This window comes from Diaporthe citri (genome assembly GCF_014595645.1).
Source record: "Diaporthe citri strain NFHF-8-4 chromosome Unknown scaffold_1, whole genome shotgun sequence".
Classification (NCBI taxonomy): domain Eukaryota; kingdom Fungi; phylum Ascomycota; class Sordariomycetes; order Diaporthales; family Diaporthaceae; genus Diaporthe; species Diaporthe citri.
Genome location: NW_025064846.1, coordinates 10,920,615 through 10,942,325, shown reverse-complemented (window position 1 = coordinate 10,942,325; position 21,711 = coordinate 10,920,615). Strand labels below are relative to the sequence as shown.

At 55.2% G+C, this 21,711-nt stretch overlaps 8 protein-coding genes across 8 annotated transcripts; 5 read left to right on the top strand and 3 right to left on the bottom strand.

Annotated features, from left to right (window-relative positions):
* Window positions 1–148: 148 nt before the first annotated feature.
* INS49_002851 (uncharacterized protein) lies at window positions 149–1,206 on the top strand (the record flags this gene model as incomplete). Its single annotated transcript, XM_043163652.1, has 4 exons — window positions 149–229; window positions 431–687; window positions 796–857; window positions 923–1,206. The coding sequence occupies 4 exons, from the start codon at window positions 149–151 to the stop codon at window positions 1,204–1,206; spliced, it is 684 nt and encodes a 227-aa protein (XP_043032158.1).
* A 755-nt stretch (window positions 1,207–1,961) lies between these two features.
* On the bottom strand, window positions 1,962–3,001 carry INS49_002850 (uncharacterized protein; the record flags this gene model as incomplete). The annotated part of the gene is made up of 2 exons (XM_043163651.1): window positions 1,962–2,748; window positions 2,958–3,001. The coding sequence occupies 2 exons, from the start codon at window positions 2,999–3,001 to the stop codon at window positions 1,962–1,964; spliced, it is 831 nt and encodes a 276-aa protein (XP_043032157.1).
* Window positions 3,002–4,613: 1,612 nt separating this feature from the next.
* Window positions 4,614–6,942, top strand: INS49_002849 (uncharacterized protein; the record flags this gene model as incomplete). The annotated part of the gene is made up of 2 exons (XM_043163650.1): window positions 4,614–5,821; window positions 6,744–6,942. 2 exons carry the CDS (start codon window positions 4,614–4,616, stop codon window positions 6,940–6,942), a joined length of 1,407 nt encoding a protein of 468 aa, XP_043032156.1.
* A 471-nt stretch (window positions 6,943–7,413) lies between these two features.
* INS49_002848 (uncharacterized protein) lies at window positions 7,414–7,950 on the bottom strand (the record flags this gene model as incomplete). Its single annotated transcript, XM_043163649.1, has 1 exon — window positions 7,414–7,950. The coding sequence occupies one exon, from the start codon at window positions 7,948–7,950 to the stop codon at window positions 7,414–7,416; it is 537 nt and encodes a 178-aa protein (XP_043032155.1).
* Window positions 7,951–10,943: 2,993 nt separating this feature from the next.
* On the top strand, window positions 10,944–11,660 carry INS49_002847 (uncharacterized protein; the record flags this gene model as incomplete). Its single annotated transcript, XM_043163648.1, has 1 exon — window positions 10,944–11,660. The coding sequence occupies one exon, from the start codon at window positions 10,944–10,946 to the stop codon at window positions 11,658–11,660; it is 717 nt and encodes a 238-aa protein (XP_043032154.1).
* Window positions 11,661–11,916: 256 nt separating this feature from the next.
* On the bottom strand, window positions 11,917–13,138 carry INS49_002846 (uncharacterized protein; the record flags this gene model as incomplete). Its single annotated transcript, XM_043163647.1, has 2 exons — window positions 11,917–12,918; window positions 12,986–13,138. 2 exons carry the CDS (start codon window positions 13,136–13,138, stop codon window positions 11,917–11,919), a joined length of 1,155 nt encoding a protein of 384 aa, XP_043032153.1.
* Window positions 13,139–13,781: 643 nt separating this feature from the next.
* On the top strand, window positions 13,782–16,685 carry INS49_002845 (uncharacterized protein; the record flags this gene model as incomplete). The annotated part of the gene is made up of 4 exons (XM_043163646.1): window positions 13,782–14,979; window positions 15,033–15,502; window positions 15,558–16,158; window positions 16,222–16,685. 4 exons carry the CDS (start codon window positions 13,782–13,784, stop codon window positions 16,683–16,685), a joined length of 2,733 nt encoding a protein of 910 aa, XP_043032152.1.
* A 1,125-nt stretch (window positions 16,686–17,810) lies between these two features.
* Window positions 17,811–21,215, top strand: INS49_002844 (uncharacterized protein; the record flags this gene model as incomplete). Its single annotated transcript, XM_043163645.1, has 3 exons — window positions 17,811–18,140; window positions 18,284–20,555; window positions 20,617–21,215. The coding sequence occupies 3 exons, from the start codon at window positions 17,811–17,813 to the stop codon at window positions 21,213–21,215; spliced, it is 3,201 nt and encodes a 1,066-aa protein (XP_043032151.1).
* Window positions 21,216–21,711: the final 496 nt, after the last annotated feature.

Sequence of the window (21,711 nt, the reverse complement as noted above, 5' to 3'; positions counted from 1 at the left end):
AGAAGCGGCGCGATATAAGATAGTCCACTAGCCCTTGCCCTCCTCTGCAACCCTGGATTTCGGATCTACACCCTTTAGACATACCAGTTTGACGGATAATATCTCAAACCACACATAATCGCCAACCGCCAGTGTCATTCACGTCAACATGAAGTTCCTGCTGTCTGTTGCGGCCCTTGCGGCTGCTGTTGCCGAAGCACACTACACATTGCCCTCTATCAATGGCGGGGTGAGTTAAAGATCCTGATTAACTCCTTCCTTTTGTGCTTGCAACAAGTGTCGAAGCCAAAAGCTTTTTGGGGAAATTAATTGTCACAATCGCCCAAAATTCGGGCTTTATTGCACTCGTCTCCACCCAGATACGGATTCTCCCTCCAGCCTGCAGTCATACATGCTCGCCACAAGTGATACTAACAAGCTCTCAATATAGGCCGACTGGGCCAACGTCCGCAAGACCTCAAACTATCAATCCAACGGCCCGGTGACGGATGTATCCTCCTCGGCGATGACCTGCTACCAACTCGCTGCCGGTAACGAGGGCGCTACAACCGTCAATGTCCAAGCTGGCTCCTCCGTGGCTTACAACGTCAAGGCGAGCGTCTCTCACCCCGGCCCATTCTCCGCGTGGCTGGCAAAGGTGCCCTCGGGCCAGACTGCTGCGACGTATGATGGATCTGGAGCAAACTGGTAGGTTCTATTCCGAACCTTTGTGATGTGGTTAGGATCCGCTCCCGCGGCTCCAGGATATGTTTTGACTTTTGAATGGAATCGAAGACGGAACTGACAAATTACTAGGTTCAAGATTTATCAAGACTACCCCACGGTAGCTTCGAACGGCTTGACATGGCCATCACAAGGTGAGTGAACCTCCTGAGTCTCTTCTCTGGCGTGTCAATCCAGCCTATCTGACCTTGCCTAACAGGAAAATCCACTATAAACATCCCAATCCCCAAGTGTGTCGCAAACGGCGAATACCTGCTCAGAGCCGAGCACATTGCCCTCCACTCGGCCAGCTCGGTCGGCGGGGCACAGCTGTATCTGTCATGCGCACAGATTAACGTCTCTGGCGGATCTGGGACAGCGAATCCCACCAAGGTGTCCTTCCCTGGGGCGTACAAGGCCAACGACCCTGGTCTGGTCGTCAACATCTACTACCCCGTCCCTACCAACTACCAGCCCCCTGGACCGGCTCCCCTCACATGTTGAAAGTCTTTCTGTGGTACGATCGGGGTCCTCGTTGGCTGCGAGTTGGACGATCAGAAGGAACTTGCAGTCTTGGAGTGGATGGTGTTGCGACAAGGTAGTCCAAGTGATCGATTGAGATTTATTTAACGACTAGCTAGATCCGATATACCTGGTCGACAACAGATGCTCTCCCGATTGACTTGGCTCATGTCGATGCGCTTAAAATCCACATTGCCGGCAGCTTCCCGCGAAGCCATTTAGTTTCCCTAGTACTTAAGATTGACGAGCATGGATAATCCCCAACCAGCTCGTCGATGGGGTTGAAGATTTGACAATCCATCTCACGCCCCTCGGGTTCAAGAACAAGTGATACCCGCCTGCTATGCTCCGAGAGTAGGGAAGGTATTGCCGCTACTCATGCTGAATGTTGTGATGTGATTTATCAACCGAACTTGAGAAATTAGGGCATTTGATTGCGACGCTAGGAGATTCTATAGGTTCATGAAGTATTATACTATTCTCAATCACGTACTTTCGAAAGGGACAAACTCATAGATTCTGCTGTATGATAACATTAGAAAGCCATTCATTTGGATGGGTTGGGGGTTTGAGTCGCACAAACTGGTTATTTGGAATATCTTACAAACATAAAAACCCAAAGAGGTCTTTTCGTTAAGCAAAACGATTTACTGCAGTGAAATATGAAAACATGAACTCCACAATGTTCGAAGAAAGCGCTTAGTTTTCGCCCACAACGTGAGATCAATTTGGAATTGTCAATCCGGCTTCTCTTCGGGGTATGGGTTCCGTGACTTGCGTCTGTTGAAGACTTCCTTCTCTGTAGAGTTCGTATCCGGGCGTACGGGCGAGCGAGAACCCGTATCCCAGTCAGCCTCGTCGTCCATGATACCCCAGCAATCATCCCCGTCGTCGCCGTCCATGGCCTGTCTAATGCCAATCGGACTCTGCTTGGACGCGGCGGCACTGATGCCCTGTAGCTGAGGGGCTGCTTCTCCACTGCCTTGCTGGTGAAGTCCATTTTCTGGGCTGCTCCCCGGTGCGGGACTCTCGGTTTCTCCCACTATCGTGTCTTCCGGTGGCTTCTGTTGCACCGAAATAGACTGCAGGCCACCTTCCATAAGTTGAAATATGGAAGTCGTCGTGTGCATGTTTTCCGTGACCACTAAGTCAACCAAAAGCAGGAAGACGATTATCGTAGTCCATATGCTTGTCCAGAAGGAGTGACGCGAGATGCAAATAATTGTAAGCAACTCTGCCAGGGAAATGATCAGCCACCGATTCGGGAAACCAAGCTTCCACACACGAATAGCATCTGATAAGAATCTTTCAAAGGACATTGGGGCAGTGAAGGCAGTCCAGCGTCTGGAGAATTCGTGGTGGTCAAAATCCCGCTCCTTGCCGTTGAACTTGGCCCTGTTCTGTAACCTCTGGGCCCATTTCGGCAGGATGTTCCCGTTGTGGTCCCACGGCATCTCCTGGCAAAAGTCCCGCCACCGCTCGAAGACCTTGACAGCGAGATCCTCGCTGACCTGAAAGTACTCCCTGTGTCTTGTCCCGCAATCACACAGCCATTGGTGTTGGTAATTGCCCAGTTCCGTATGTATCAGCTTCTCAGCAAATCCGTGAAACGGTATGTCTCGAGCTACCGCTTTGGTGTGTTCTTCGATTTCCAGATGCCCGCAGACCCCCTTGATCTGGCCGAGACGCTCTTTTGCATGCTTTTGGGTCCTCCCGATCTTAAGGAGCCACACCTCACTGCCTCTTGGTTTGACTCTGTAGAGGTAAATGGACCCATTTTCCTTCTCTTTCCCTTTGTCTCTTTTGGGACCGTTTGATCAGTTGTGCAATGTCGCCGTCAAGCTGAAACCCGGAGAGCTTCTTTGCAGGGGTCACTGGATCGGTCGCGCTTCTTTCTGTTACATTTGGACGTTGAATCCTTCTCCCTGCCCTCATCTCTGGTGAGGTATGGGATGGTCCGATAGGTGGTCTAGCAGTTGCAATCTCGTCCTGATTGGAGTCAACGTTGGTCTCTGGCGTCACCGTCCGTCGAAGCGGTGATGACCCGCCGAACTTGTTCAGCACCGATGACTTTGGTCGAGCTCTGCGCGTTGGTTTCCTGGTCGGTGTGTCGATCTCGACGTCTATTTCTTCATGTGCTTCGGAATAGGTTGAGTCGGTATTGGGTGAAATTCCACCATCTTGGGTGGGTAATTGGATTGAGGAGCGCCTCACTCGCGGCTGATCGGCTGTTAGGCCGGCTTCAGTCGGCGCCAGTGGAGACGACTCTGGACCGATTTGGGTTGTGCTCGCAGCTTTGCGTCGGTGTCTAGCCCGCCTGCCCGATGGCACTGGTTGTGAAGTCTCCTGAGAGTCTGAAACGCTGGGGTCTTGTTCCTTGGGTGATACACTGGAAGCCATTATCTTGTTGGGCTGCATTCAGCCAGGTATGAGCATTGCGTGTAAACGAGAGTAGCGCAGAGAGTGGAGAATTTGAAAAACTGCACCAGGTCATTACACTATTGGGAGCAACTGCTCTTTAAGTAACCAAGAGCAACAGTCCATCAGTGCGACTTGGCTCGGGGTAAGGCGAGTAATGAAACACATGTGGGAGACCAGGATCGAGTGCGACCATGGTGGTCAGCAGCTGTGCCTTCTCCATATTTAGTGTGCTATGCGCCCTCCATGCATGTCGGAATTGCAACTATTCCAACCAACACGAAAAGCAACAACGCTGATTGGGTTTCGTCCCTTGGCCCTGTTTTTCGACTTGTAGCAGACCATGTCTGCCTTGCACTCCGTGGTCTTTTCAGGGGCCGCAGATATTCATTTGTCTTGACAGAGTAACGTCGGTGAATGCGAGCTAAACGGAAAATAGATCATGCTAAATAAGTACCTAATTAGCTCCTAAGTGGTGATGGTTCTGTGCTCTCGCCAAAGTATAGTATATCGAAGTAGCTTGTGTGGACGAAGTCCGTCCTGTGCGTGGGTGAATGGTCTATGGTAAAGTTAACAATTACAGGTAGATACTCATTAGATACATCTTAATCCAACACCAGTGTCAAATTGCTGTTTGTAACGCTGAAGTGAATGGTATGTACACAGGAATTCAATCAATAGTGCCTGCAGCTGCGACCAAAACTTATCTCTGTCCTGGGCCTCACACCGTCCTGGTACAACTTCTTTTCCCACCCCCCTCAAAGTTTCTGCAAACGCATTGGGTGCCCCTGTGAGTACTTTCCATGTGCGCAGGCTTTTCTTATACCCATTTTACTGACCATCATCATGCATCGGCGAATTGGGTACCCGCTGCCCATATGTGCAACAAACCAGACTTGACACGCATCTACGGCTAGGGAATTCACAAACGAAATCGCCTGCCCCAGTCAAGCCATACCACGGTACCAAGTATGGCCGACAGAGTCAGCTTCGACGTCGACTATGGTGTATTTCGCCACGTCGACCTAACGAAGCATTGGCGGGAGGCCGTGGCGGAGGAGGAAAACCGCCTGACGAAACAAAATGAGACCTATCTCAAGACAGCGCCCCGGATGGCAATGTGCAAGAATCTCCCCACTGCTGGCTTCAAGTATGACTGGAACCAGTTTCGCAACCACGATGGTCTGTTTGTCGTCCGAGTCAGGGGTTCTATTCACTCGAATCACATCAACAACCATGTCAAACACCTCAACCCCAAGGAGATGGACACATTCTGCGCCGAGGCCTTCGACAAGGCCAGTGAAGTCCTTGACGGTCTTGCAAGCATAGGCCCGGAAGACTTTTGGGCGAAAGTTGCCCAAGACCTCGGAATTCAACTCCCAGCAGGAACAGCTCAAACGCGAGGTTTCTGGGACTGGGCAATGAAGCTTGTGGCGGCCCGTATCGTCGGCATCCAGGAGGGCCTCCCAGCATGTGACGCTGCTGGTGATATCGAGATGTCTGACCAGCCCAACAAGAACATGTCAGACCGGGAGCCTCTTAGCCTCGCGGCTCAAGCCGTCGACAACTTTCTTGCAGTGGGAATATGGAAGTATGGCGACATGCCCAAGAAAGTCACGGCAATCACACGACATCATGTTATCATCGCTCCAAACAAGTCTGGCCCTGACAAACCTGCAAAGAAGGGTTCAGCTCCAGCAAAGAATGCCCCTAAGAACACTCATGCCCACAACTCCCACATGCAAGTCGGGCCGACAGCCTCATCCAAGAGTACAATACGTATCCGCCGATCAGAATTTGGTTCTCAAGTTGGTGCTGGACAACCTGCCTGGTGGGGCTTTATCAGCCGGCTCAAGAGTTTGGAAGAGATCTCGAGGCCTCGACGGATTCCAGACGGGTCTCAGAATCATGCAGAGACCGCAAAAGGCGGCTGTGTCCAAGCAGGTGCGGTTGACGATCTCGTCATTGGAATGCATGGCACGACGATCGAGGGCGCCACAAGAACCCCTCAGGTCTTGGCAGACCTTGCTATCAGGACAGTCAACCCACTGAAGCGACGCCACGACGACACTGAGGAAGCTGAGGATAGTGGAATAGGCGACCAGCCACTTGCAAAGATGGCAAAGGTCTCCCAAAGCCACGCCCACACTTCAGGCTCGCCCTCGCAAGTTGATGAGCCGTAGGCTCATATGCTTGGAAGCACGATGGGGCCTGGCAGGCCATGCACGGGAGGCACATTCATGCAAGACAGATTGTGGATGTGTCGCATGTGTTTTCATGAATCGAGGATGAAGAAAAAAAACGAGGATCTTGGAAGTTCTCGCTTTGGAGACGAGGCTGGAGGCCAAGGACAAATTGTACATCCCACAATTCGAGAATCCAAAAGGCGCGCCACAAAGGGATCAACTAGGATGAACACAATAGTGAGAATCCGGGAAGTAGGGCTCGTGTGAGGATACGGGTGGCCATGGTCCTCCAGAGTAAATCTTTCCCAGCCGCCCCCACCGGTTCGGCAGCAGGTACCGATGGGATGCCGGATATTGTTACCAAAAATAGACAATTGTCACATCCTCTGAATGCTTCCGCCTGCATGAAGGCGGGAACCCAATGGTATTCTAAATTTTGAAATAGTCTAGATCTCCTTCCCCTGTCTTTATGCTTTGATGTTCATTTGTCTACCACGCGCGAAGCCGGCTGGTGCCGAGATACAATGCACAACAGCGTCAAAGACCGCCCGGCTCGGCCGTTGCTGCACGAAATGAAACCATCGTAGCCCGGACCTTGATGCCGTAGCCTCATAGTCGCATCCCCAAGTCTCGCATTATTTAAATCCCACACCTGCCCTCCCACCATGATCCCATCTTTCTAGCTCAGCAGGCGAGTTTTCTCATTCACAACAGGACCAGTACTTGCTTCTTTCTTTCTCTTCTGCTCGGTAATCTTCTTCTTCTTCTTTCCAAGACAACAGATTTTCTCTATACGCTCTTCTAATACAACAGCTGCGCTGTCAACCACCTTTCAACGCCACACTCTGCTTCGACAAAGTCTGCTTACGTTTCTGCTTAATACAACATGTGTTTCTTCGAGACTAACTACTTCAGCGGATGCGGCTGCGTCAAGGCCGCCACCGACGCAGTACTTGAGCAGTGTCCCATTGCCCAGGCATATGGCAGAGTGTGCCCCGACTTCCAGTGCGGCCTCAAAGAGAAGGAGCAGGCCACCGAGCGATTCGGCCTCGTGTGCCTCGAATGTGTTGAGGGAAAGCCCGGCAAGAAGACGAAGAAGAGCAGCAGGAAGTAGATTGAAGGTGAGTTATGCATCAGTTGAGCTGTGCTAAAATGATTCTGGGAGCAGGCATCTGTGATTTCTGCGCTCACACTATATATCGCGGCTTATAAGTTGCTGGTAAGTTCTAATACTAATACCCCTGTTGGGAATCTGAGAAAAAGTAAGGCGGGAGTTGGTTTCGACTGTGGGAATTTATTCGGAAAGTGGGATATCAGTGGTCGTGAGGGAATACTCCTTGAGACTCCGAGTAATACAATAATTCTCACCCATGCCGGATTTTAAATTGCTCCAGTGCTTGAATTGTGTCACCAACATGTCTGGAAAAGAAGCAGCGGTCGACTTGAAAACCTTCCAAGCTTCAGTAAACCTATATATGAATCTGATTTTGAGTTCTATATCGTAGCAGACTGCATGCCATCCTCATTGACGGCCGACCTTGTAAACACCATAGCCCATGGCCAGCTCATCTCGGGCATTGGTCGCCTACTCTTGCTGACGGGCAGCAACGGCAGCAGGGAACGGCACCATCTCGAACGGCCCTTCTCCCCACCACCGCGAGGAGTACTCGGGATCAGAGGTGAGGTGCATCCAGCCCTTATAATTCTGCATTGAGACATACTTATTCGCGCCAGACGTCAGGGAGAGGCGACACTTGCCGTCGGTGCCGGGGACAACCTCGGCGTTTATGGCAGCACGGGTGTCGCTCTCGGCCGCGGAGAACTCGATGACCCCTCCTCCGGTCTCGACGGTGGCGAAGATGGTGCTGTTAACGACGGGGTACAGGCGGTTGCTGATGACCTGGAAGGTCGCGCGCTCGGGGGTGTCGATGTCGAGGGTTGTAATGGCGCGGATCCAGTTGGTGAGGTCGTTCCAGGCATATGCTTCCCGGCCGTCGGAGAGCGATGGCCCGAAGAAGAGGGCGAAGGAGGACGTGGGACAGGCGGCGGTGTCTGCTTGCGGCGTGGGCGCCGCAAGTACAGACGCCGCGAGAAGAGGGAGTAGCGAAGCTGAGGGCCACATTTTGAGCAAAATTGGTTGGGTGTCTTGGTAGGGAAAGAGGATCCGAATTGTGCTGTGAAGGTCACATTTTCCTCTTGGGGAATCTGCATAGGGATTCATTCATTTTATTGTTGAATTATCTTGGTCACTTACCCGGCTCCATTATGTAAAATTCGCGACTATATAGAAGACCGAGGCCCAAGTGCTGACCTTTATTTAATATAATGGCTGATTCCTCGACGACGGACTCTCGTATAAATCTTACGTGCATGGCAAGTGTTCACCGCCAAGTGGCTCGTTATAAGGGGCTTACGAGCCAATTCAGGCACCTGACCAGTAGGAATCCAGGGGACAGAAATTCTGGAATTGCTAGTTTGGTCTATACGCGGTCTATGCACGCCTTCCCTTTCCTTCCCGTTGCCTGTTCAAACCGCTTAGTGCTGATAATCAGCGGCGTTTGGGATCAGCTGGGCTCAGGGGTATTTCGCACTCACCCGACCTACACCGTTTTGAGCTTAGCAGACCAATGGCAATATGGGCTTGGCTGCGTGAGCAAATAGTCAGTGCTGTCATGAACAGCATCCCCGCCACTGTCGCTGGAGGTCTTCTGATCGCAGACCCAGAGATGATGCCCTCCCGAAGACCGGGTTTTGCTACAGTATCCAGTTGGCTCTCTCTACTCCAAGTTGCGAACCTTCCTGACATTTTCAATCTACTTCAATATTTCGTACGCCGTCGAAAGACTTGAACAGCACGTCTCCTCGCGAGAAATGGCAGGAGATTTAGTATACGGTATTCCCTGATTGAAGGCAAAGTTCAGATGCCATGCTCCCATCTCTCCAATCGTGTTGCTCACGGAAACAGCCTATTCTGTCGGTGAACCTGGTTCCAAACTTCCCGGTACCAGTGGGACGGCATGATTAGCAGACGCAAAACTGCTCAACCGGCCCCGTATTGAACCAGACATGAAACTTTGGTTTTACGGTGTCAAAAGGGAAGTTTGTTTTTCTCACCGTACACTAAAGTCCTAGCTCCAACCTTGGATGGTGTCCTATGAGTTGATTGTATGTGCTTTTTTCCTGTCCCACAACAGAGGCTGATCGCGATGATGCCATCATGTTCATAGCATTTATCAAGACTGGTTGTTTGGGAGACGCGCAGTGCTACAGCTTGCAGGCTGTTCGGCGCCGCTACTATATTTGCGGCTGCCTGTTTATAGACTCGGGATCCTGTCAAGCCACAAGAACGACAAGAATCTAGCGTGGAGCTACCCTCGGTGGTGTGCCATGGTAGCGCAATGTGAGTACTCAGGACAGCCTCACCCAGCCACCAACGCGTTGCGAACTATGATAACCCGCCGATCGGGTGATTAGTGTTACGTCCCGACTGAGGAAACCCGATAAAAAGGGATACGTGTTCCAGTTCCACTGGGCTTTGAATCCAGATAACATTCGTAGCTGGATTCTCTCAACATATTTTCCGCGTTGCGCGAAAGTCTGCAGCATCCGATATGGGAACGCAAGGCTCCGAGATGAAAATGCCCCCGTGCCCTTATAGTCAGGCACAGTCCTCGTGTGTAAGAAGCTGATGGATAAAAAGGGCCAAGGCAGGGCGATGGGCACATGCAGCCCACAATCCAGATTGACAGTTGAGGATGCGACAGTTGCATAGGTGTGACCAGTGACCCGACGTAGCTCCTGTCTACCGGAAAAGGGTGGTAGTCTGAGGATGAGTGGCCCCGTGAGGATGAGTGGCCCCGAATGTCAGAGATGAGACACCAAGAGTGAGATGCTTGATCAAGAAGGTGTTGAAATTGGACGGGCGAAGGCTCCTATGCGCCGGGCGATGCTCAGCACATCTTCACGAGATGATGGCCTTACCGAGGATGATATTGACAGGCCACGGCTGAGTCAGATGTTTTTCGAAACAATAAACGGCCACCAGCGACTCCTTTGGCCAGCCTCCGATGATGGGTTGTTTCACAGACCAGTCCCGGCACTTCAACTCCAGCTTGGGGCGTGTTGCTGGGCACTGGGCACCCAAGAAAGAGCCACAGCTGCCGGCAAGGGGGGCAAAGATATACACGAAGTCGTGTCAAAGGGGTAACGCCAAGGCCCAAGCAGCAGAAATTCGATGAAAGACAAACAAGAGTGGAGGTAGCTCGCGCGAGGAATGACCGCACGCCAGCCGACTGAATACGCGCGGGACCAATCACGGCCGTTTCATCCCATTTCTCTCACACCCGCGCTCGGGTGGCCAGCTTGAGCCTCACGCCTAACAACCAACGCCCTATAGGGAGGCAGGGAAGGGAAGGGGAACTCGTGACGAAACCACGCCTGCCATTAGAGTTCGCCCCGACAAAACTTCTTTTCCAGAAAACCCTAAATGGGGTTTGACAGGTCGGCCTAGTCCGCTTCCGGTTGAGCGATGCGGCTCGCCTTCACAGTCGCATCGCAACCCTGAATGGCATAGCGAGGGGAGAAGACAGAAAGGGCACTCAGCAGAGTTCCCAACCTGGAGCGTCTCAAGGCCGCCTGGCTTCGGATGGAAACCGCCTCGACCAACAGCAACCCGCAGACTCGAGATGACACCCGCCCCAGCCGCATGCTGCCACCCACAAAGGGCACCAGGTGCGCCAGATTCGGTGCGATGCTATGCCCCCTGCATGGCCAGCCTGTCCCAGAAGATGCGCGGCCAAGAGCTGCCAGCGATGGCAGAGCAGTCGCGTATCGTTTTCCAAATATGGAAGGAGGAGGAGAAAAGCGGCTCTTACGAGCGACGCTGTTGCTCTGCGGCGGCTTGTGGGGTCTTGGTCGCATGTGTGAGAGTATGCTTGGGTTTGTATAAGATTTCCCTGGCCGCCGCGATGAAGCCTACGATGTCTGTGAGATCCCAACAACTGGCTTCGCATCAGTCTTCCTTCGTGTTCCGGATACGATACCCCACACATCTATTTGCGCAGGTCGCCAGCTTATAGTTTCTTTGTAATATTTCAACCAACCCGAACAAGCAAAATGAAGTTCCTTTCTATTCTTGCCCTCACGGGGGCGACATCTGTGATGGCCGCGCCTGTGGAGATCGAGCGTCGCCAGGTCGACGCCATCAAGGATGCCCTCGCGCCCGTCATGACATCCCTCAAGGACCTCGACACGGCCATCAACGGCCTGACGACCGACCCCAATACCGCCGCGCCTATCCTGACGTCGTCGCAAGCAGCCTCGAAGGCCCTCTCTGGCGCCGCTACCAAGATCCAGGCCGCCGACGACCTGGGCCTGTTTGGCTCCCTTGGCCTGCAGCAGACGGGTACCGACCTGGCCACGCAGGTGACGACGACCATCGGCGACCTCACGGCCAAGAAGCCGGTGCTCGACCAGCTCGGCGTGACCCCGATCGCCCTGCAAGCCCTTCAGCAGCAGAAGACCGACTCCGGCGGCCTGAGCGACGCCCTTCTCAGCAAGGTGCCCGCGCTCGCGAGGCCCATCGCCGGGCAGAGCACCGATATGATCAGCAAGGCGCTGGATGACGGCATCGCGGCGCTCTCGGCGGGCGGGACGGCGGCGGCTCCGGCCGCAGGGGCCGCGGGTGCAGCAGCCCCTGCAGGCGGCACGGCAACTGGTGCTGGGGCGGCGAAGCCCGCGGGAGGAGCAGCTCCTGCTACAGGGGCCGGTGGTGCTGCGGCAGCCAACGGTGGTGGCAAGAACGGTGATGACGACGATGACAACGATAACTGAATTCGATACGGGTCACAGAGTGTTGAAGGTAGCTTAGCTGTGTGAAATGCGGGAGCGAAAGGAGTCTTCGGCCGCGGATGTTGTATTTTGCCTTGCTTCCGAAAATGGTACGCGGACGAAGTCTGATCCGGACAGGTGGCGATTATGAATTGACGATAGGGACGATGATCCACACCACCTGTACTTACTTTGAATCTGCTGTATATTTCACCACGATTCCTCTACTGAACATGAAAAATGGCTTCTCATCTTCTGCTCATCGACGCGCCGGGGCCCTGGCTATCTCCTGCCTGATGGCCGTGCTGCTGATCTTGGACGCGAAGTTCTCAGCCGCTGCCGAAACCTCCTCGGTGATCTCTTTGGCATCAAGCACGTCGACCTCGAAGATCTCAAGGGGCTTCCAACCTCGTTCAGCTCTCTTATCATTGACTGCTTTGCCGCCTGACCTTGTCTCTGCTGACACAACTAGGGCATCCATGTCCTCTTGGGTGATGGTAGGACCGAACGGGTCTTGTATTGTGACGCACTGAATCGTGACGGTCTTGTCTCTGAATTCTGCAGTGAAATCGCCATCCTTCTCGGCTATGTACGGGGCTGGAGCCTTCTCCCAACCACTCGAGGACAGCTCCAGCACGGATGCAAGGAAATGGATGACGTTCCGTGCGCGATCATCCCACGATTCGAGGTACTCAGCATCTTTCTTGTTCTTGAGGAGCTCATCACCCGTGATGCCAATGATATACTTGCAAGTGGTGGACGAGCCACGCTCTGGGATGTCCAGGAGATACGCCCCTGCCGTCAACAGCAGCTTGTGGCCAGGATGCAGGTGGTCGAATGTGCCACCGAGGCAGACGGTTGCGTGAGGCATCGTCCCGGGTGTTGGCGACGAAGGACCGTCCAAGCTCGGCACGTTCAGGGTCACGCCGGCCTGGACGGTGATGAGCTGGTCTTGGAGCAATGTCTGCTGTTTCTCGGCCAGCTTCAGATAGAGACTGTAGATGTCGTGTGCAACCTCGCTGTCAGCGTTGAAGATGAAGTTCCAAGGGAAATAACTGGAAGCGAAGGTTGCCAGATCAACGACAGCAGTGTTGTTGGACTCAACCGCGGCCTTGAAATCCTCTCCATAGCGTCTTGTCTTACTGTGGTCAACGAGGACGACCCGGGCGTCGACGGAGCCAGGACCAGCGTTCAAGTATGTAGGGATATCCAGGCCGGCACAGACAACGGAGATGATGGAGTAGAGGCCGGCGAGCAGTGACTGGGCCCGGGGGCCACGAGAGAGTCCTCCACCGCGGACCAGGTCCTTTTAGCACAGGGCAGGCCACCGCGACGATGAGCCTCTGGGCTGTAGGGGCATGTTTGAGCCTGAGTAGTGCAGCTTCCAGGGCTGGCCTGTAGGCAGCACTGAGGGCAAGTCGAGTGGCGGGTTCAGGAGGGAAGGGCAGGAGGAGGAGTGATGGGAGGTTATCCCGACTCATTCTGTGAGCTGACTGTCGGGACAGGACACGGCGCAGATGGGGAGGGGCAGATGAGATCAGACCAGTGCAGGCAACGACAAGGTGAACCACGACGCTCCTGGGGGCAGGAGGGGGTTGTGGGTGTTTGTTCCTGTGTCAGTAATGGAGTTTCGTCCTGTATGGCGCATACATGCAAAGTGATTTGGTTACTTTACGGCCGTATGTCAAAGAGCGTGAAAAGGTGACGTTGATGTCAGTCACTCAGGCTCCACCTCGGTCTATAGTGGGGGCAGGCTGATGTGAGTCTTGTGAGTACTGTGTACTGCAAGTAGAGGTGAGGGCGGGCAGCAGTTAAGGAGAAACAGATAACTCCGATGACAAATGGCCATGACATATGTATTCACTTAACAGCTCACCCCACCCAAGAGCTTGGGGGGCCTTGGGAGCTCTGCAAGACACATAGATCACATCCATCCATCCATCAGGCCGAAGTCGACGGCCATGTGTCTCATCTTTCCAATCTCACACGTCCAACAAATAACTGCCTCTGCCCACTGCGTATCTATCTACCTCGTGCGGTCTCCTGCCGTCTGCTGTCTGCTGCCCACGCCCATGCACAGCAGGTGTCAGGGTGTGCTGATCCGCCTCCACCACCGCCACCACCATGTCGTTTCCTGCTAGGGAGTCCTATCGCGGCCCTAGTCGCGGGGGTGGGCCAGGCCATGCGCATCGACATTCGCGGAGCAACAGTGCCATTTCAGAAATGCTGGGCCAGGCCGGCCAGGCGCTGGGGGCCATTGCTGCCCCGCAGGCGTCTACCTCTACAGCAGCCCAGCCCGGCCCAGCCCATGCCCGTGCCCCTGCACGTCCCGATCTGGACGCGCAGCACCACATGCGCCCGCAGCTGCGTTCCACTGTCAGCAGCCCGACCTCTCCCTCATTCGGATTTGGCAGCAGCAGTAGCGGCGGCGGCAGTGGCAGCACTGGCGCCATTGGGCATTATCCACAACAACTTCCGACTCGCACCCATCCTGCCTTACATTCTCAACCACAACCACCACTGCCAACCACCGACGCCTCTTTGCATCTGCCGCCACCCTCCCAATCCTTTGCCGCTGGTGTTCCCGGCACTGGCATTGGCACTGGCACTGGCATCGGTTTCGGTTCAAAGCAAAGAGCCGTGTCTGCGGCAGCTTCGGCCTCGACAAGTTCTCACCCTCCTCCTGCTGCTGCCCATCATCGCCCTCTCCACAGCGCAGGCCCAGCCGCATCCTTCCCTTCCAACGCGCCGCCGGCCGAATCTCCATATCCTCCCGCCTCGTATGCCCGCCTTGGGCAGCATCTCCCGACTCGCAAACCCCTTCCACAGCTTTCTCGCGCTTGGGCGCCCGCTGATGCTCTTGATCCGGCACTGAGCCCTCCGCCGGTATCCACTTCAGGCTCAGGATCGCGTCCTAGTCCCACCCATCGATCAATGTTCGGTCTCCCTTCTATACCAACGTCCAACGACGACTTTGCTTCTTCTATACCTCACCTAAATCCCACTCCGGATTCGACGTCCGCCCCGGCCTCCACCACTCCGGCCTCAGCCCCGGCTTCGACCAGCAAGGCCACAATGAGCCAGCAGCCGCAGCAGCAGCAGCAATACGCTGCTCCTAATCGGCGTACAGGCGGATACGAAGAGCAACATCACATATCAGGCCCTGGCCCCAGTCAATACCAACACGGCCAACTCTCCCCACGCGAGTACTCGACCCCAAGCGCTGGCCCTCAGATCAAACTGGACCAGACCCCAAGCAACCCACCCTCATACCAGGGCACACCTGCGGTTCCCAGCGTGCTACAGCCGGGCGGTCCCATCGGTCGGTCGCAAGGAGTTGGAGCCAACACAGCTCCTACTCTGCCCACGATGCAGGGCTCCATGCCTCCACCACCGTCGCAGCAGCATCAGCAGCAAGACTATCAGACCCCTTCCAAGCCTTCTTTGAACCTCTCTCACAGCTACTCGCGATCAAGCCCTGCTACAGGAGGCTACGACGGAACCCCAACTACTCGCCCTACACCCCAACAACACCAGGAGGATCGGTCGCCACGTCGTCGCAATTCATGTCCCCAACCGACCGAGGCTACAATGCGCCAGGGTCCCAGAGGAACATGTCGCACACCCCACTTGGCCTGGCTGACATCAGACCACGCGCCGACTCGACCCTGTCTGACGGCTTGCCCAGCGGTGTTGACTTTTCCATGCAGAACACACCGCCGGGCACAAGCAACTACATGGCGCCCTGGGCGACATACGCGTTCGACTGGTGTAAATGGGCGCCTCAGGGCAATGGCGCCGGCAAGGTAGCCATCGGAAGCTACCTCGAGGACGGTCATAATTTTGTCAGTTTGTATTGGCCTTGCCTCGTGGACCTGCCGCTAACTAAGTGCTTGTCAGATTCAAATCCTTGATACCCAAATCGTTCCAACTCCTTCTGATGTCTACAACACCCATGGCGGCTCGAAGTGGACAATGGACTTCACCAGAGTCGCCGAGGCCACACATTCATACCCGGTCACCCGCCTGCTGTGGGAGCCCCCATCCTCAACGAAACAGTCGACAGACCTCCTCGCCACGTCAGGAGATCACCTGAGACTATGGTCTTTACCCTCCGATACTCCGTCAAACCCCGGCAACTCGGTAACGGGCCGAGGCCGGGATGTCGCTGCCACGAAGCTTACACCGCTCGCCCTGCTGTCCAACTCCAAAACTCCCGACCACACTGCGCCGCTGACCTCCCTTGACTGGAACACGGTCTCGCCCAGTCTCATCATCACCTCTAGCATCGACACTACCTGTACAATCTGGGACATACCGTCCTTGACGGCCAAGACCCAACTGATCGCGCACGATAAAGAAGTGTACGATGTACGGTTTTGCGCAAACAGCGTTGACGTGTTTGTCAGCTGCGGCCAGGACGGTAGTGTGCGCATGTTTGATCTGAGGAGCCTGGAGCACAGCACCATCATCTACGAGCCTACGGGCAAGGAGGACAGAGGTATGTGATGTACCCTACTGGATTTGCGACCCGCCTCTGGTTTCTTTTCTAACACGTCCACAGTAGACGCAAACGGCGGCAAAATGAGCCCTACACTTGCCCAACAAACAATGTCGAACCCGCCTCCTCTCCTGCGGATTGCCACTTCCCCGCACGACACCCAGCTGCTCGCGACATTTGCGCAGGACTCCAACGTTATCCGCATCCTTGATACGCGGCAACCTGGCCAGGCACTGCTTGAGCTGCGGGGCCATGGAGGCGCTGTTAACTGTATAGACTGGTCGCCGACGCGGCGGGGCCAGCTCGCATCCGGAGGCGACGACTGCCAAGTTCTCCTATGGGATTTGATGAGCCAGCAGCAGACCAACGGTGCACCCCAGACGGACAGTATCCGCAGCCCAGCCGCGAGCTGGCAGTGTGACTACGAAGTTGGCAATCTCGGGTGGGTGCCTCGTGTGCCAAGCGATGAGGCTGGTGAGTGGCTCGGGGTTAGTGCCGGTCGGGGTATCTGGGGTGTTAGGATGTAAGATTTGAGTTTTGTTGTGCATGAGACCAGAGCATGTGGTGACAGCAGGGGGGGCTTCCTTCGAAGAGAGGTCTGCATCATCTCCAATGAATTTGAAAGAGGAAGACAAGACAACGAGGAGCAACACAAAAGTCGTCGCTTCCCCATTAGAATCTGGGTGACCAGCTGGTTGACACCTTACACGTTCATCTATCGCTACCACCGAGGGCATATTTCCTTGGGCCATCACCCCGCGCATCCTGTCTTGCATTGCAAAGCACAGCGTTTCTGATGTATTTATGAGGTCGAACGAGCATGAATTAATGCGTGTCACATGGCGGGGCCGGATGGAGTGGCTCGTAAGTTGGTAGGAGGGAAGGCCACCCGATACTGGTTTGCCTGCAATAAGGAGACAACACTTCAATCTTCTGTCAAGGTTGGGGACAGCATGTAATACACCATCAAGTATACGTCGTGTTCTTGCCAGCATTGATGTATGAACTCCAGTGGTCTAGACACCATTGTTTTCTGCTCAACCAAGAATCTTAAAAGGTTCACCTCAATTACCAATGGTTAGGGGCTGCCGGGCTGTGTCTGTCCTGCCGTTGACCAAGTTATGAGGCCATGAACAATGGGGCAAGCGAGTATTGTTGTCAAGATGATCTTGGTAAAATCTGCGAGACAGTCCATTCACTGGCTCTACGCATCAACTGTTAACGGGTGAATGCCACAGACTCTGGGGATGCAATACTTTAATGTCATGAGCGTCACTCAGAGTATCAAGTATGAAAACATAGACTGATTGCCAGAAGGACCTGCTTACCTGAGATCCTGAGTGCCATCTGTGGGCCGTGCCACCCCAGCCAGTTATGCTAGCACTAGCGTCAACTGGCCGCCCAGTGGCCGTATCCCTGCCCACCTCTGAAAGAACATTCAAATGCCTGCCAGTGGGCCAGAGCTGCTTGCTGTTGCATCCCGTCAACCGCAGCCATCCATCTCGAGGCCCCCCATCAACTTTCCTTTATTTCTTTCCCAAACCCAGCCTTCCTTCGCACTTGGCCTTTCCTTCTTTCCTTCCGACAGCCCGTCTGGCCTCCTCCAGGGCTATTATCACCAGACTCGCCCACCACCTGAAATCGTCTTCAAAATGGCCTCACCAAACCACAGATACGACGACTCCGACTCGGACGGTGGCAACTTCAACCCAGCGCCTGCCGACCTGTCTGACGACGAGCAACAGCCCACATCGCCTGTCGAGTCCAGAAATGGCGCCCGTAAAAGCAGTCAGAGCCGCGACGACAACGAGGCCGATGGCGAAGCGAACGGGGATTCGCACTCCGTCCACGATCGTGACAACGAAAGCGAGGACCACGAGGATGACGCCCGCGCCAGAAAGGCTCCTCGTGACGATGACGATGATGAGGAGGACGAGGACGAGGATGAAGACGACGATGATGAGGACGAGGAGGACATGCCCGTACGTGCAATGGCCCCCCTCTGCAGCCTGACAGCTTGGCCTCTACCCCCGACCCCCTGTCTTGCTCTCAGGACTGCGATCGGTCGATCCATGATTTTGTGTCTGTGGGCCCCAACCGGATTGTCCTGCTAACCACCTCAAAGCAACATCGCCGCAAGCGCAGGAGGAGAAAGGATGCGAGAGCAGCTCTCTTCGACATGGAAGCCGAGGTCGACGACGACGAGGATGAGATCGAGGACGAGGACGAGCAAGCAGAGATAGGAAACTTTATTGACCAATCGCACCCTGACGATCTACTCGATGTTGGAGACGCCGACGACGAGAGGTACCACCGAGAGCTCGACCGACGGAAGCAGATGGAAGATAACGTCGGTGCCGAGGATCTGGCCGAGCAATACAAGATAAAGTATGGCAGGAAGAACGCATACTCTGGCCGGGGCGCACTCACCGACTCTGCCGTCGTTCCCAAGCGGTTGCTGCTGCCTAGCGTGCACGACCCCTCGATCTGGGGAGTCAAGTGCAAGGAAGGCAAGGAGTCCGAGGTGGTGATGGCCATCATGAAGAAATACGAGGAGAGCATCGGCACCGACCACGAACTTGCCATTACCTCGGCGTTCGAGCGAGGCGGGCCAAATTCGGTGATGAAGGGCTACATCTACGTCGAAGGCCACAGCTCCATTGATGTCCAAAAGGCTCTCACGGATGTCATGAATGTGTACCCGCACACCAGGATGTTCCTGATCGAGATCAAGGACATGCCAGACCTGCTGCGCGTGCAACCACCTCCTAAACTCACGCCAGGCACGTGGGTCCGTATCAAGAGGCCCAAGCTGTACGAGGGTGACCTGGCTCAGGTCTTGGATATCACCGACACCGGCCTTGATGCCGCCCTGAAGATCATCCCTCGAGTCGATTACAGTAACCGCGAGGATAGGCTTGCCGCAGAAAAGGCCAGTGGCCTCGACAAGGACGGAAAGAGGAAGCGGCCTGGCTTCTTCGCCAAACCTCGGCCGCCTCAAAGGCTTTTCAGCGAGGTGGAAGCCCGGAAGCGCAACCCCGCGGGCCTGACTATGAGCACAATGGCAAACACGTTCACCTTCAAGAACGAAGAGTACTCCAAGGGTTTCCTTCAGAAACACATCAAGATCCAACACCTCATCACGACAAACGTCAACCCGACCCTGGAAGAGGTTACCAAGTTTGCCAGTTCAGACGAGAAAGACGGCGCCGAGAATCTCGACTTGAAGGCACTTGCGGTTAGCTTGAAAGACAGCAGCGCAAATGTGGCTTACCTGCCTGGCGACATCGTCGAGGTATTCAAGGGCGAACAAAAGGGTGTTATTGGCAAAGCCACCAATGTCGTCGGCGACATCGTTACCATCACGGCTACTGAGGGTGACCTGAACGGCCAGACCATTGACGTCCCTACATCCTCGCTGCGGAAGCGATTCAAGCTCGGTGACCACGTCAAGGTCACGAGCCTCAGTCGATATGAGGGTGAGGTCGGTATGGTTGTGAAGATTTCCGACGATCGCGTCACCTTTTTGACCGACCAGAACAACACCGAGATCACGGTCTTCAGCAAGGACCTGAGAGAGGCCAGTGATATTAGTGGACAAGGGTCTCTGGGACAGTATGCCTTGCTTGATCTGGTGCAGCTCGATATAACGACAGTTGGATGCATCGTCAAGGTGGATCGGGAGTCTCTTGTTGTCCTCGATCAGAATGGCAGCACGAGACAGGTCATGCCCTCTCAGATCGCCAATAAGATCCCCAAGCGAAAACACACCATCGCTGCTGACCGCAACGGCTCAGAGATCCGGTTGGATGATGTTGTCAAGGAGTATGGTGGTCAGCAGCGACAGGGCAAGATCATCCACATCCATCGATCTTTTGTGTTTCTGCACAACAACGACTCCAGCGAGAATGCCGGTGTGTACGTCACCAGGTCTAGCAGCCTGATGACGGTTGCGGCAAAGGGTGGACGAATCGCAGGCGGCCCGGATCTTTCCCAGATGAATCCTGCAGCGAAGCGTGATCCTAGTGGCAACAGTGGTATGCAAGCGCCTCCCAAGCAGTCATTCGGACGTGATCGCTCCATTGGACAGACCGTCACTATCAAGAAGGGAGGCTGGAAGGGTCTGTTGGGGATTGTCAAGGATACAACGGATACTCACGCTCGGGTCGAGCTGCACACCAAGGGCAAAATCGTCACCGTTCCCAAGGTCGATCTCGTCTTCAAGGACAAGGTCACTGGGCGGACCATCGACATCAACGGCAGAGGCGGTGGCTTTGGCGGCAGAGGTGGTTATGGAGGTGGCCGTGGTGGAGGCGTCGACCTGGGCTTCGGCAGTCGCACTCCTCAGGTCTCCTCAGGTTCAGAGCGCACCCCTGCATGGGGTGCTTCATCAAGAGGTAAGTCTACTCGCCATGGTCTCGACCTTTTTGCCCTTCTTCTACTAACATTTACCCGCAGCCACGGCACGCACGCCAGCGTGGAGCCAAGGCCCAGCTGCTGGCTCACGCACGCCAGCATGGGGCGACGGCTCACGCACTGTGAACCCTTACGATGGAAGCCGCACAGCCTACGGATCCGGCTCGCGCACGCCGGCGTGGTCATCAGGCGCAAAGACGCCAGCGCACGACGGCTTCTCCCTCGGCTCCAAGACCCCAGCTTACGCCAGCGGTGGTGGTGATTCCGCGTGGGGCGCCGGATCCAAGACTCCAGCATATGGCATCTCGGCGCCGACGCCAGGCGCCAGCAACGATGCTTGGGGGCCCACGCCGTCCGCATATGACGCGCCTACCCCTGGTGGTCTGGGAGCCCCCACCCCCGGCGCCGCACTCAACGCTCCCACCCCCGGCGCGTTCAATGCGCCTACGCCGGGTGCGCTTAATGCCCCCACCCCTGCGGCCTGGACGGGCGGCTGGGGCGCCGACTCTGCACCAACCCCCGCGGCCGGGGCGCCGACGCCGGGGGCCAGCGGAGGGTACTACAGCGCGCCTACTCCTGTGGCTTACGGCAGCGCCGAGACCCCGGCGGCGAGCGGGCCGCGGTACACGGACGATGATTGAACACTCGACACGGGACATGCGGGTCGACGGTCGGAAGTGGGTCTTCTCTCTTTTCCGCTGAGGCGTTTGGAGGGGGGAGGTTGAGTTGAAGCATTGTGACATTTATGGGAGACTGCGGAATGGAAAAAAGAGTCGCAGGCACAGAGGCGACAGTCCGCACCAGACATAGCTCGGTAGCCTTATTGATTTAATCCGCCTATTTGATGAATTCGCATGAGGCTGCACTTGGGGTGTATTCAGGCCGTGGCCCAGGTTGGTGTGACTGGCCAAAGCCGCAGATCTTGCAGGCAGTGAGTTCGCATTCAACGGAGCTCGGCCAGTGACCGCCTAACCCGTCGTTTGTTTCCGTTGCTTTGAGCTGGTGGTGTAGCTTTGAAGCACTGGGACTCGCGATGACAGGAGTTCATTCGGCTAGGAGTTCCCCGTCAAAGACTGGAAACGGCCAAATTCGCATGATTATTCTCGCCAATTCGAGTGGGAAGCCGGCAACGGACGG